Consider the following 11971-nt stretch of genomic DNA (forward strand, 5'->3'; position numbering starts at 1 on the left):
TTCTTTTTAAACTTTTAAAAATTATACAATTTAACTCTAGTTATTAATAAAAATCAATTTTAATGGTTAGTTAAACAAAAAATGGTAAACAAAAATCAAAACTACAAAAAAAATCAAATTTTTTTTATCATTTTCTATAATTTTTGAGGTCTTTTTTTATATTTTTAATTATTTATTATAATTTTAATTTTTTTTATTTTTTTTTTGTCTTTTGCTGGCTAAGGTAAAAATTGACCTTCATTAATAATAGTAGTCATATTATATTATTTTTAAAAATTAAAAGAAAAAATTACATGAAAGAAGAATTTAGAATCCTAATCGTTTATAAATCTGTTAGTATGAATTTGCTTATTCATCCTGGTAAAATCTAACCTCTCCAGCCGCCCAAAACTTTTACGAGGCTTGGATTGGTTTAACCAATTAACTCAAATTAGGATTGAATACCATGATATATGATATGTTTTTAAAATTATTTTCTCTTGCCCACCTGATAAATTCATTGAATCCGGATGTTCTGTTTCCCAATGCCCTCCTACCTATATAAAAGCCAGAACAGAGCATAGCATCTGTCATCGCAGAGCTAATGCCATCAGCATCACCGATTCACCGAGAATCATGAGCAGCCAGCGCGTTCTAGTTTTGCCATTTCCTGCTCAAAGTCATGTCAATTGTCTGATGATCCTCTCTCAAAAACTAGCCCAAAATGGCCTCAAAATCACCTTCGTGAACTCAGATTTCAACCACAGACGTGTGGTGAACGCAATGAAAACAGAGGAGGAAAGAGAGACGAAGTTGCCTTTGGAATTAGTGTCAATCCCAGATGGTATGGGCCCTGAAGATGACAGAAACGACATGGCTAAACTAAGTTTGGCAATCTTGAGCACCATGTCCTCAGAGTTTGAGAAGCTGCTTGAAGACATTCATGGCAGAGATGGAAGAAGAATCAGCTGTATAGTCGCTGATGTGAATATGGCGTGGGCCTTGGAAATTGCACATAAGCTGGGTATTAAAGCTGCTGTCATCTGCCCTACATCTGCAGCTCTTTTTGCTTTTGAACTTCACATGCCTAAGCTAATTCAGGATGGCTTGATGGATTCTGATGGTAAAATGACTTTTCCTTTCAGCTGTATTTTATTTTATTTTATTTTATTTTAAAAATTTGGGTTCAAATCAATCATAAATATGGAATCATGCACATTTAAAAATTATTCCCATACAATTGTTTTAAAAAATTTAAAATAATTTTTATAATTAAAACACTTCCCATTATTCTCTTCAAAAATTTAAAATTTGACGTTTCTTAAAACAATATATGGTAAAATTTTTGACACTGGGTCAACTAAATTAAATGTTTATTATTATATCACAGAAACACTTGTGGAATGAGTGGACCTAAAACATTTATCAAATCCAAATCTTCTTTCCCCCCCCCCCAAACCAAAACCCCCCGATTAGCCACCCCCAGTCATTGACACGCATATCTTTTGTTGTGATTCATCAGAATTACACTCTAATTTGAGTATATTGTTGATTTGTTTCTACAAAGAAAAAGCAGAAATTTAAGTTAGTTTCCATATCAATCATTCAATGGAAACTAAGAACTGTGGAATAACAGTACATATAGTCATAGGCCGAGGCGATAGGAAAAAAAAAAGAAAGAAAAAAGATTATTTACAAAGTTGAAATTTAAATAAATAGCTTCTGAACTCGATCTTGTGTCAAGGGTATCAGTCCAATACTTGTATCCTATCTTTTTATGTTATCCATTACTAAATATTTATTTTAAAAGGAGAAATATATATATAATTAAATACTTAAACATTTAATTAAATATGGTTAAAATTTCTTACCAGCTAAACTAGCTATTCAATTTTTTTATATGTGTATATTTTTAAATAACAATTATTTCAAAACATATAAAATTTAATTTACGAAAATTAATTTTAACATATCGTATTTATTTTACATTATATATAATAATTATGTCTCTTGCATTGCAGGAATGCCAATAGTAAAAGGGGAATTTGAGATATCACCAGAGATTCCTAAGATGAACACAGCTGACATTGCATGGTGCTGCATGGGAGACTCAACATCCCAAAAGCTTGTATATGATTACATTGCAAGGATGATAAGAACTTCACACTTAACTGATTGGTGGCTTTGCAATACCGTCTCTGAACTTGAACGTGGAGCCCTGTCGTTATACCCCAAGATCCTACCTATTGGTCCATTAATGAAGACCCATGAGATCCAAACAAGTTCTTGGTCATCACTTGGGCAGTTTTGGGAAGAAGACCTCTCTTGCTTGAGTTGGCTAAACCAGCAACCACCATGTTCTGTCATATACATTGCTTTTGGTAGCTTCACTATGTTTGATCAAACACAATTCAAAGAGCTAGCTCTAGGACTTGAACTTACCCAAAAGCCTTTTCTTTGGGTTGTTAGGGAAGATGCATATGGTAGAGACACAAAAGTGACATACCCAGATGAGTTTGAAGGCAAAAAAGGAAAAATTGTTAGATGGGTACCTCAACAGAAGGTGTTGAGCCATCCTGCCATAGCATGCTTCGTTAGCCATTGTGGTTGGAACTCAACTATGGAAGGTTTGAGCAATGGAGTGCCTTTCTTGTGTTGGCCATATTTTGCAGACCAATTTTTTGACAAGACTTGTATTTGTGATTATTGGAAGGTGGGACTGGGATTTGATTTAGATGATGACAAAGGACTAATCTCACGCCAAGAAATCAAGAAAAAGTTGACATGCTGCTTCAAGATGAGAGCATCAGGGCAAGGTCTATGAATCTGAAAAAGATTATCATGAATAATATAATAGAAGGGGGTACGTCAATGAAGAACTTCAAGAAGTTCGTGAAATGGGCTAAACAATAAGATGTTCTATGTTGGAAAATTTTGTAATTTATTTAAGGAATCAATTTTGTTTTGAATATTAAACCTATGTCAGATTAGGCCCTGGTTAAGACTTGATTTTATATAATTTTATGATAGATTAAAATTAATGCATATATACTCATTAATTAAGGTGCCAACCTTCAATCTTTTAATGGTCATTGGGTTTCTTATGATAGCTTGAACTTAAAATGAAGGATAATTTATTCTTGGATTAATGTACAATTTGAATCCTGAATTATAGGCTCAGGGCCGATTTGAATTTTGAACTTATATTTAATACATTTTGGATCCTGAACAATTAGACTTGAGGCAAACTCACCCTCCCATTAATTTATAATTAACTTCCATTTCTTTATACATAGTGGGCCATCATTTATTGCTTTTTTTTTTTTTTTGAATAAGTGCAGGAATTCTCATTCACAAGGTAAGAAAAACAAGGACAAACAACCTAAAGAAAAGGTAAAAAAAAACAAACTAAACCCATAGAACACCTAATAGACTATTTATTTGGTGGCAAATCAAAACAAGTTAAAGCATTAGACATGTTATGGCTGACTTAGCAAGAAAGTTTGCCATTCTGTTGTCCTCCCTATTCAAAAAAATTAAAGTTTACAGACTAATCTCTACATAAAAGTCTTCTAGTAGAACTAATGATATCTTGAAAAGGATGGAAATTATGGTTGTTCCTTGTGACCATAAATATTGCATTCATATAGTCACAAAAGACTTCCATAGTTCTGAAACCTTTTTGCCAGCATAGCTCCAAGCCTTTATAAATACCAAAGGTTTTAGAAATGGAAACTGGAACATGCTCAAGTCTTTGATTAAAGCCCAATATCCAAGAACTATTGGTATCTTTAATAACACCATCACATGCAGTATGCCCATCTGTAAGTACAGACCCATCCACTTCCAAGTTGACTGCATCCTGAGGCCTTTCTTGGATAGAAAATGGCACTGACTTGATACTATAAGCCTATAATTTGCCTATTAGCTTGTAATCTGTTGCCACCTTATAGGTGAAATCATAAGGCTCCTCAAGGATTTCCTTCTCACAGTCATTAAAGAGAACATAACAGCTACTTCTCCATATATTCTAGCAACTATAGGAAAATAGTACATCCCATGGAACAATCTTTGTTGCAGAGTTTTGTAATACTTGCAAAAATCATACAATTCAAATAAACTAAGTGTGGTTGAGGAGTTGATTTTAAAACCAACTTAGAAAATAAATCATTTAAATCACTAAATAAATACACAATCATAAAATAAACATTTAAAACATTTAGAAAAAAATTATAAGTTCTACGTATAGCACACAGAAGCAAGTTAGGAGAAAGCGGGATAAAAAGATGCTGTCTTGATAGCATTAAATTACTGCCATGACAGCCCTCCTGGGTCAATTTTCAGGAGGTGCCGTTCTATCATTCGACCTCTTATTGAAGTGATTTTAAATGTTATATGTAATTTTTAATGATTACTAGAACTATACCAAATTTCAAAAAGATTTAATGGTTGAATTAGAATTTAGACATTATACCAAATTTCAAAAAGATTTAATGGTCGGATTAGAATTTAGACACTCTAAAATATTGGACAAAGTTGTTGTCATAACAGCACTTCTAGACCAACTTTTGGAGCGCACAATTTCATCATCTAACCTCCGATCGGAGCGATTTTAGATCCACACGTCACATTCAAAGAGTACTACAAGTGTACTAAATTTTAAAAAGATTTAATGGTCAGATCAAAATTTGTGTGCATCCTAACCTCAGCAAGGGTTGCTATCATGATAGCATCTTTGAACTAACTTCTAGAGCACATCGTTTCTCCGTTTGACGTCCAATCGAGGTGATTCCAAAGCCCACACAAAGATTATAAAATTTTTATTTGTGACCCAAATTTTAAGAAAATTGAATGGTCGGATTGAAATTTGAACATTTGGATGCAAAAGTGCAACTTTTTGGTAAAAAATCATTTTCAAAATTGTTCAAATCTCATCCTAATGGTTACAAAACATGTGGAAACACTTCGAACATGTTGAATAGGACTAGAAGTACCTGATAGAATATTTAAATGATGAAAACCCCTTATATCAAAATTTGACTGCCTGGGTGCCATTTTCCAAAATGGACCCTAAGCTCCTAAAATTTACAAATCACATAAGAGTGGCCAAAAACTATTCCAAATACTATATACACATATGAGTACACATGCTAAATATTTTTACTTAGCTCAGAGATCCCCGTGGGGCCCCTACACCCACTCTTTCTATCCAAGGTGTATATTTGACAATAGTCCACTATTTGCAATGCAACCACTTTGCATTTACTTGTAGTGAAAACTTGATCTACCAAATAAATTTATTGAAACCACTTACCATAACCAAGTTTCCTAGTCATAAGTCTGCAAGTAGACAAAAACTCATACAAAGCCATACAATCCACACATATTCACACACATATATACAATTACATTCTACTAACCCCCTAATTCTAAATACATTACAATAGATTTGCTCAAAAGAAAGGGGTTGTAGTTCTTTGCAATCCATAAAAAACCCCTAGTTTTCTCCTTTCCCCATCTACCACTGGATCCTTTGCCTGGACCTAGAAATATTAAAAAAAAGGAATGAGACAACCACAATCTCAGTAACGGAGAAATCTATATTTATTATTACAAAGTAAGCCATAATTAAATAAATGAATAATAGATTAAACATAACATATAATTTAATCATTTAAAATGCATGAATGCATGACATAGGCTGGTATGACCTTTCCTGACTGACAGAATGCCTCACGGTACTCTTTAGCTTGTATGTAAACCTTATACCCACTTGTACCTTCATAGGTACAAAATATAATCTAAGGCATGATCGAATCCACCTAATCACCTGTGCTCCTTTGACGTGAATCTTGAGCAGTTGAAGCTAACTTCTTCCTAGAGCCAACCCAACTTACTCTCTATGTGAGGACTACTTTGGCTTAGGCACTCAACCTCACACTTCATCTGTCAGATTCTCTCTCCCATTTAGAGGTGTTGAACACTCAATCTACTAATCACTTTAGTGCACTGAGCCCATAATACGAAAGGCAGCACTGAGTATTGGTAGTGTGCCATAGAATATCACAAGTTCACATCTCCCCATTGGTGAACTTCCACTGAGATCACGCCTTTCACTCTTGTCTACTTTTTTTGAGTATTGACCACTTCAACACTTTAAGGTAGTATAACAAATATCAGTTGTCCCTTAAGCGGTTTCTTAACCTCTTGAAGGTATCTAACCCAATACATTTCCTTAAGTGTAACTTTTATTCTCTATAATTACAATACATGCAAACAACCTCATTTCTATAAAAATATTATTGTTAAACGAATAGAAAACATATATGCACTATTATCCAAGTAATACCCCATAAGTCTTTATAAAACACAATTAATTACATTTAATCATTTAAAACATATAATGCATGATAGTTAGTAATATTTATTCAAAAATAGCTAAACAAAGAAATAAGAAATAAATTTCCCTGTTACCTCAACCCTTTTATACCAAAAGGATTTCTCCTTATACAAAATGAAACTTGGCTTGTTCTTTATCCTCTAATTAAGTTCCACCAATAATTTCCCACAACATAAAAGTGATCCATGTCACTTTTCATGGCAAATAGCATTAATGAAGACTATAACTCATACCACACAAGTTGGGTTAATGAGCCATAATCCATCCTAATGGTTCATATATTAAACCAACCATTCATATAATACTACTTAATCACCAAAACCATTTATTAGCCACCATTAGGCCAATTTCTAATTCATATAATTTTTAATCAATTAAAAACTTTCACTTAGTGTCAACAACTTTCACCATTAACCCTTATAATGAATATCAAAGCTTAATTTAAATCTTATTGGAATCAAATAGCATAATTATAACTAAATCAATAGGCTTAAACTATTGAGGAGTGAAATCCAATCTCTTAGGATTTGAATTTGTGCCCAAAACACCTCTTTTCATCTAATTACCTACTCAAAATATTAAAGCACCATATAGAAACTCAAAAACAACCCCCATAAAATTAAGGAAATCAAAGCTTACAAGAACAAAACCTTTGGGATCAAAATCAAAAATTTTCCTCTTCCAAAAACTCAAGAAAACTAAGAGGAAAGGAAGGGGATTAAAGTAGAGAGTTTATCTATTGTGTAACCGAGCTCACAACAATCGTTAAGCCTAACTCCCTCTCTTCCTCCTCTCTTCTTCCTCTCACTCTCTCATTTCTTGCTCTTTGTTTTTTTTGCTTTCTTTGTTTCATTTCTGCGTGAAATTAGTTTTAAAAAACTGACCCAAACACTCTGGGAAAAATTACAAGGAAGGGCCCATTATTTTTTTTTATTATAGCATAAAAGCTTGGGTCAACTTTGGTATTTTTTTCCATAGTTAAAAATAAAATAAAACCAAAACTTTTACTTAGTAAAATTTGAACTCTAGACCTCTATCAAATTATTTTAATTTTAATTTAATTATAGATATTTTATTTTTTTAAAATAATTTGAGTTTTAAGATTTTCAAGATGTTACAGTTTCCTACCTGCACTGACATATCCAACTTATCTACTCCTAGCATGTCAAATTGAAAAACTTTTCCTCCCGGTCTGTGAGAACACATTTTCTCCACTATCGCTTAGCATGCCAGCAATCACGAAATAGCTGCATTGTATTCTCCCCATCATCACATCCAAATAGACACAATTTATTGACATGTAATCCTCTTCTCATTTGAAGATCTGCTGAGTGGACTTTATCATGTGCCATTTGCCAAAAGAGTGTTTTAATCTTCTTCGGTATCCTCCATTACCAAATATTCTGCCACAAAGACTCTTTAGTTCCCCCTTCACCTGCAATAAGAGAAAGATAACTAGATTTTACAAAAAATTTTCCATTAGTAGAATACAACCAAATGTGTTTATCCTCTTCTCTCTCTTCTCTTGGGGCTCTAATGCTGGCAATGAGATCTACCACATCTCTCAATAGCCATGGTACCATCTTGAAAACATCCCACCCTCCTGATAGGAGAATATAGTCTCTAACTATCTCATTAAATCAATGAACTCTCTACTCGATTGTACCAAATTAAAGAAGGGTTGTTTATTAGGAAGCCATTTGTCAAGCTAGAAAGAAGTCTAATTTCTAGAAATGACATATTTCCCCTATCCCTGTTGGAAAGACTCCAAACTTTGGTAATGCTTCTCCATATGATAGAGGCTCTTGTTCTTCTTTTAACTTTTGGCAACCTATATCTTCTATACCTATACATTGTTCTCAAAACTTCCACCCACAATGCCTTTGGTTAGTTACAAATCCCTAACAAAGTTTTTAGATAAGAGCCATGTTTTGGTATTTCAAATTTCTCAAACCTAAACCTCTGAACTCTTTCAGCTTTTGAATTATTTATTTCTTTTTAGATTCTATGTTTTGTAACTCTCTCTCCTTCCCTCCCTCCCTCTCTCTCTATGTCTCCTTTCTCTCTCTCCCCTCTAAAATCCAATAGAAAATCAGTAATGTCTCTCTTCTTTTATTTTAAAAAAAACCAAACCATGTCCACAGCAAGAATGGATACAACTCTAATGCTAAGATTAATTTGGTATCTTTCCCTTCCAATATGTTTAACAGATTTTGTGTTGACAGGTTTCTCGATAGAACACAATTGATCTCTTTTAATTTTCCTGTTATGGAGGATGGTTTCCTAGTTAGTTTCTTTTCTCCAAGCTTTTGCTTGTCATTATATCTCAAAAAAAAAAATAGCAACAACAGTATGTCAAGAACAAGCCGTCTTTGTTTTCCCACGAATCCCCCTTTAACTACCACTATTTAGCTTCTCTCAAAACCCAAACACTTCACACCACTTGTCTTGCCATCCATTGTAATTTCTTTATGCCACTTCTCTTAATAATCAATGTCTTTCATGTTTCCCACTATACTCACATTGGCGCATTCAATGACAATACTACCTTAAGATTTGTCAAGTCCATTGCCTTTACTGCTTATCAGGACTATAAGATTCATATGTGGTTGATCACTCCCTCCAAACAACATCGCCTTTTCTTCACCCTTCCCACCGTCAAAGACCAGCTGCGTCGTTTCATGCTTCCCAAGAACCATGTTGCTCACCGCAAGTGCACGGATCATAGCAAGTAATATAATGAAGTAAAGTATCGTTCCCTCGAGAATTTGTTTAAAAAACAATGGTCAAGTAAAAGACTAAGCAATTCAATCAAGTTGAGCTACACATAGTTAGGTGAAAATGATTTTACAAATGAAACTAACACTAGAAAATAAAGAGAAAGTGAGTGATTCACAAACTTCCAACACAATTTAAGACCTAGGATTATTTATCCCCTTACATTCATAACACAAAAATTGCTTCCTCTCATAAATGCTTTTAATGAAATAAGTGCTAACCTAGGGTTCTAAAAATACTTGGACAAGCTCTCTCAAGTCATGAACAAGTGTTTAGTTAAATTAATTGCTCAATCTCTTGTTACAATTAATAAAACTCAATTTTAAACACCAACCCTAATGTGGCTATGTAAGGCTAGCAAGTATATCTCTATCTTATTAGCAAAACCATCCATTCAACATGCAAATATCAAGTTCTTACACAATTTTACCCAAGTTCTACACTTAACTAGCCGTCTTAAGCATCAATTAAGTGAACCCAACATCTAAATGGTGGCCAACCAAGTAGAAGCATTAAGGAAAGAGTAAAATAAACACACACACACACACACACACACACACATATATATCATTAATCATAAAAAGAGAGGAGAAATATAGTGTTAATCCATACAAAGGTTCCAAACAATCCTAGAACAAAGGGTTTAGCTACTCATAATTATCCACAAGCTACAAACATATAAAATAAGTGGACCCATTTCAGATTACAAGAGAGAAAAGGGAAGAGGAATAGAAAAACCGAAGAAAATGAGCTCCAAATGTCTTCAAAGCTTCAATCTCTTGATCCCAACTCTTCTAATGCCTAAACCCTAGCACAACCAAACTCCAAAAGTGTCTAAAAGTCTAAAGAATGCGTTTTGAATCGAGCTCTCAGCTTATATGTATCCTAGCCAACTAATTTCTGATAAATAAAACGCAGTGTGTTTTTCTAATAGCGGCAAAAGTCGTGAACGAAAGTCACGACTTTGGGACGACTTTAGCAGTTTTGCACTGTTTTTACATCTAATGAAAATCCTTCATTTTGCCCTTGATTTCTTCATCCAAAAGCCTTCCAAAAACATCCACAAAGCTCTAGAAATGCTTCTAATCAAAAAAATTCAATCAAAATAACATGAAATTGGGCTGAAAATATCAAATTAAAGCCAAGAACAAAAGGCCAAAACAAAATGCACATTTTCCTAATTTAGGCAATAAAAACATATATAATTGAACCAAAATGGATTAGAATCTAAGGAAAATGTGATGAAATAACATGAACTTCTTGAGGTTAACAAACCACATCAATCTTGGTCAACACAAGAGGAGGCTGTGGATTCAACATCGTGACACAGTGTCGGGTAGAACTGGAAAAACGTGCGGGCCCGGCCCTTAAGGGCCTGGCCTAGTTCTCCATTTTAGCCCTTTTTTGAGGCTTGGCCCTTATATTCAAAGGTCAGGGTCGGGTCCGAAAGCCCTGTTCTAAAAAATTAAAATAAAATTAAAAATTAAAAATAATTAAATATTTTGGAATTAAAAATAATTAAAGTCCTCGCAATCTTTTAAGAATTAAACAACATATTTAAAAATCTAAACAATACATATTCATCAATCAAAATCTAAATCCTCCTCATCCTCATCTTCTACAAATAAAACATTAGAACTGTTAGAAGTAGGTCCACTTATTGAAGGTGGAGGGGCTTTAATATCAATATACTCTTTAACCACTTCTTCCTCACTTACAATAAAAATGAACAAAATTGTGTTATTATTAAACATACACACTCACATATATCACAAGACAACATTTCACAAAACAAAAATCACCACATAATGGTGGCACAAAACCATGTAACCAATTTCGGGTATAAATCAATGCTTGCATATTATCTAGAAGGAGGCTAGAATAATACTTTGTTAGAACATGGGAATTAATACTAAAAGCTGATTCACTAGCTATTGTAGTGATCGGAATACTTAAAATATCGCATGCCATTTTTGAAAGATTGGGAAATCATTGTTTATTAGTCTTCCACCAATGCAATACATCCAACTCTAAAAATTGGTGACCATCAAGAGAAGCTTCTTCCAAATAATAATCCAGTTCAGATTTCCCAACCAACGAAGAAACATCCTTACTCTTGAAATTAAGAAAAATCCTATGTTTAAAAAAATAAAATAAAAAGTATCAAATAAGGGACTATAAACCAATAGTAATGAGATAATGTGAATTAGATAAATAAGAACTTACACCATAAAGTTGAGTCCAAGACATGGTTGGTTTTTCTTTTTTTCTACCATCCTTTGCTTGTGCTTGAGCATGGTTGACTTTGTATTGGAGTTGAACTTGATGTGACATTAATGGAAGATCTACCTATCTCTTGTATTGATCAAAGATATAATACAACTTTTTTTTGATATTATTAACTTTCATGTAGTAATCTACAGGATCAATCAAAGAGAAAGAATACTTGATTGCTTCAAACTTTGCTCGTGGATAAAAAATACTTCTAATTGAAAGGATCACACTATAATCACTCTAATACTTGTCAAATTTATCCTTCATTCTAGTTGCCATACTAGAAATCATAGGATCATGATTGCTAATGGATCATTTAAAAAAATCTTAACTTTTTCTATTTGTCTAAAATACATATTATAGGTTGGATAGGATGTGTCAGAAATCAAAATTGTAATCATTGTAAATGGTTGTAAAAATGCATAGTTCCTCTGCTCTCCTCCACTCTTCATTTGATAAGGAATGCTAAAAATTAGTGTCACGACAAGACATGCAAACAAAAGCTCTTTATATCTAATTCTACTTTCAAGCATGTCATAA

At 33.3% G+C, this 11971-nt stretch overlaps 1 protein-coding gene across 1 annotated transcript; it reads left to right on the forward strand.

Annotated features, from left to right (window-relative positions):
- The first annotated feature begins 551 nt into the window (after nt 1–551).
- On the forward strand, nt 552–2955 carry LOC129311949 (UDP-glycosyltransferase 83A1-like). The gene is made up of 2 exons (XM_054954463.1): nt 552–1102; nt 2001–2955. The coding sequence occupies exons 1-2, from the start codon at nt 616–618 to the stop codon at nt 2801–2803; spliced, it is 1290 nt and encodes a 429-aa protein (XP_054810438.1). The 5' UTR covers nt 552–615; the 3' UTR covers nt 2804–2955.
- The last annotated feature ends 9016 nt before the right edge of the window (nt 2956–11971 follow it).

The sequence above is a fragment of the Prosopis cineraria genome, unplaced genomic scaffold (genome assembly GCF_029017545.1).
Source record: "Prosopis cineraria cultivar Desert tree isolate PC_DT_omini unplaced genomic scaffold, ASM2901754v1 PC5, whole genome shotgun sequence".
Taxonomy (NCBI): domain Eukaryota; kingdom Viridiplantae; phylum Streptophyta; class Magnoliopsida; order Fabales; family Fabaceae; genus Prosopis; species Prosopis cineraria.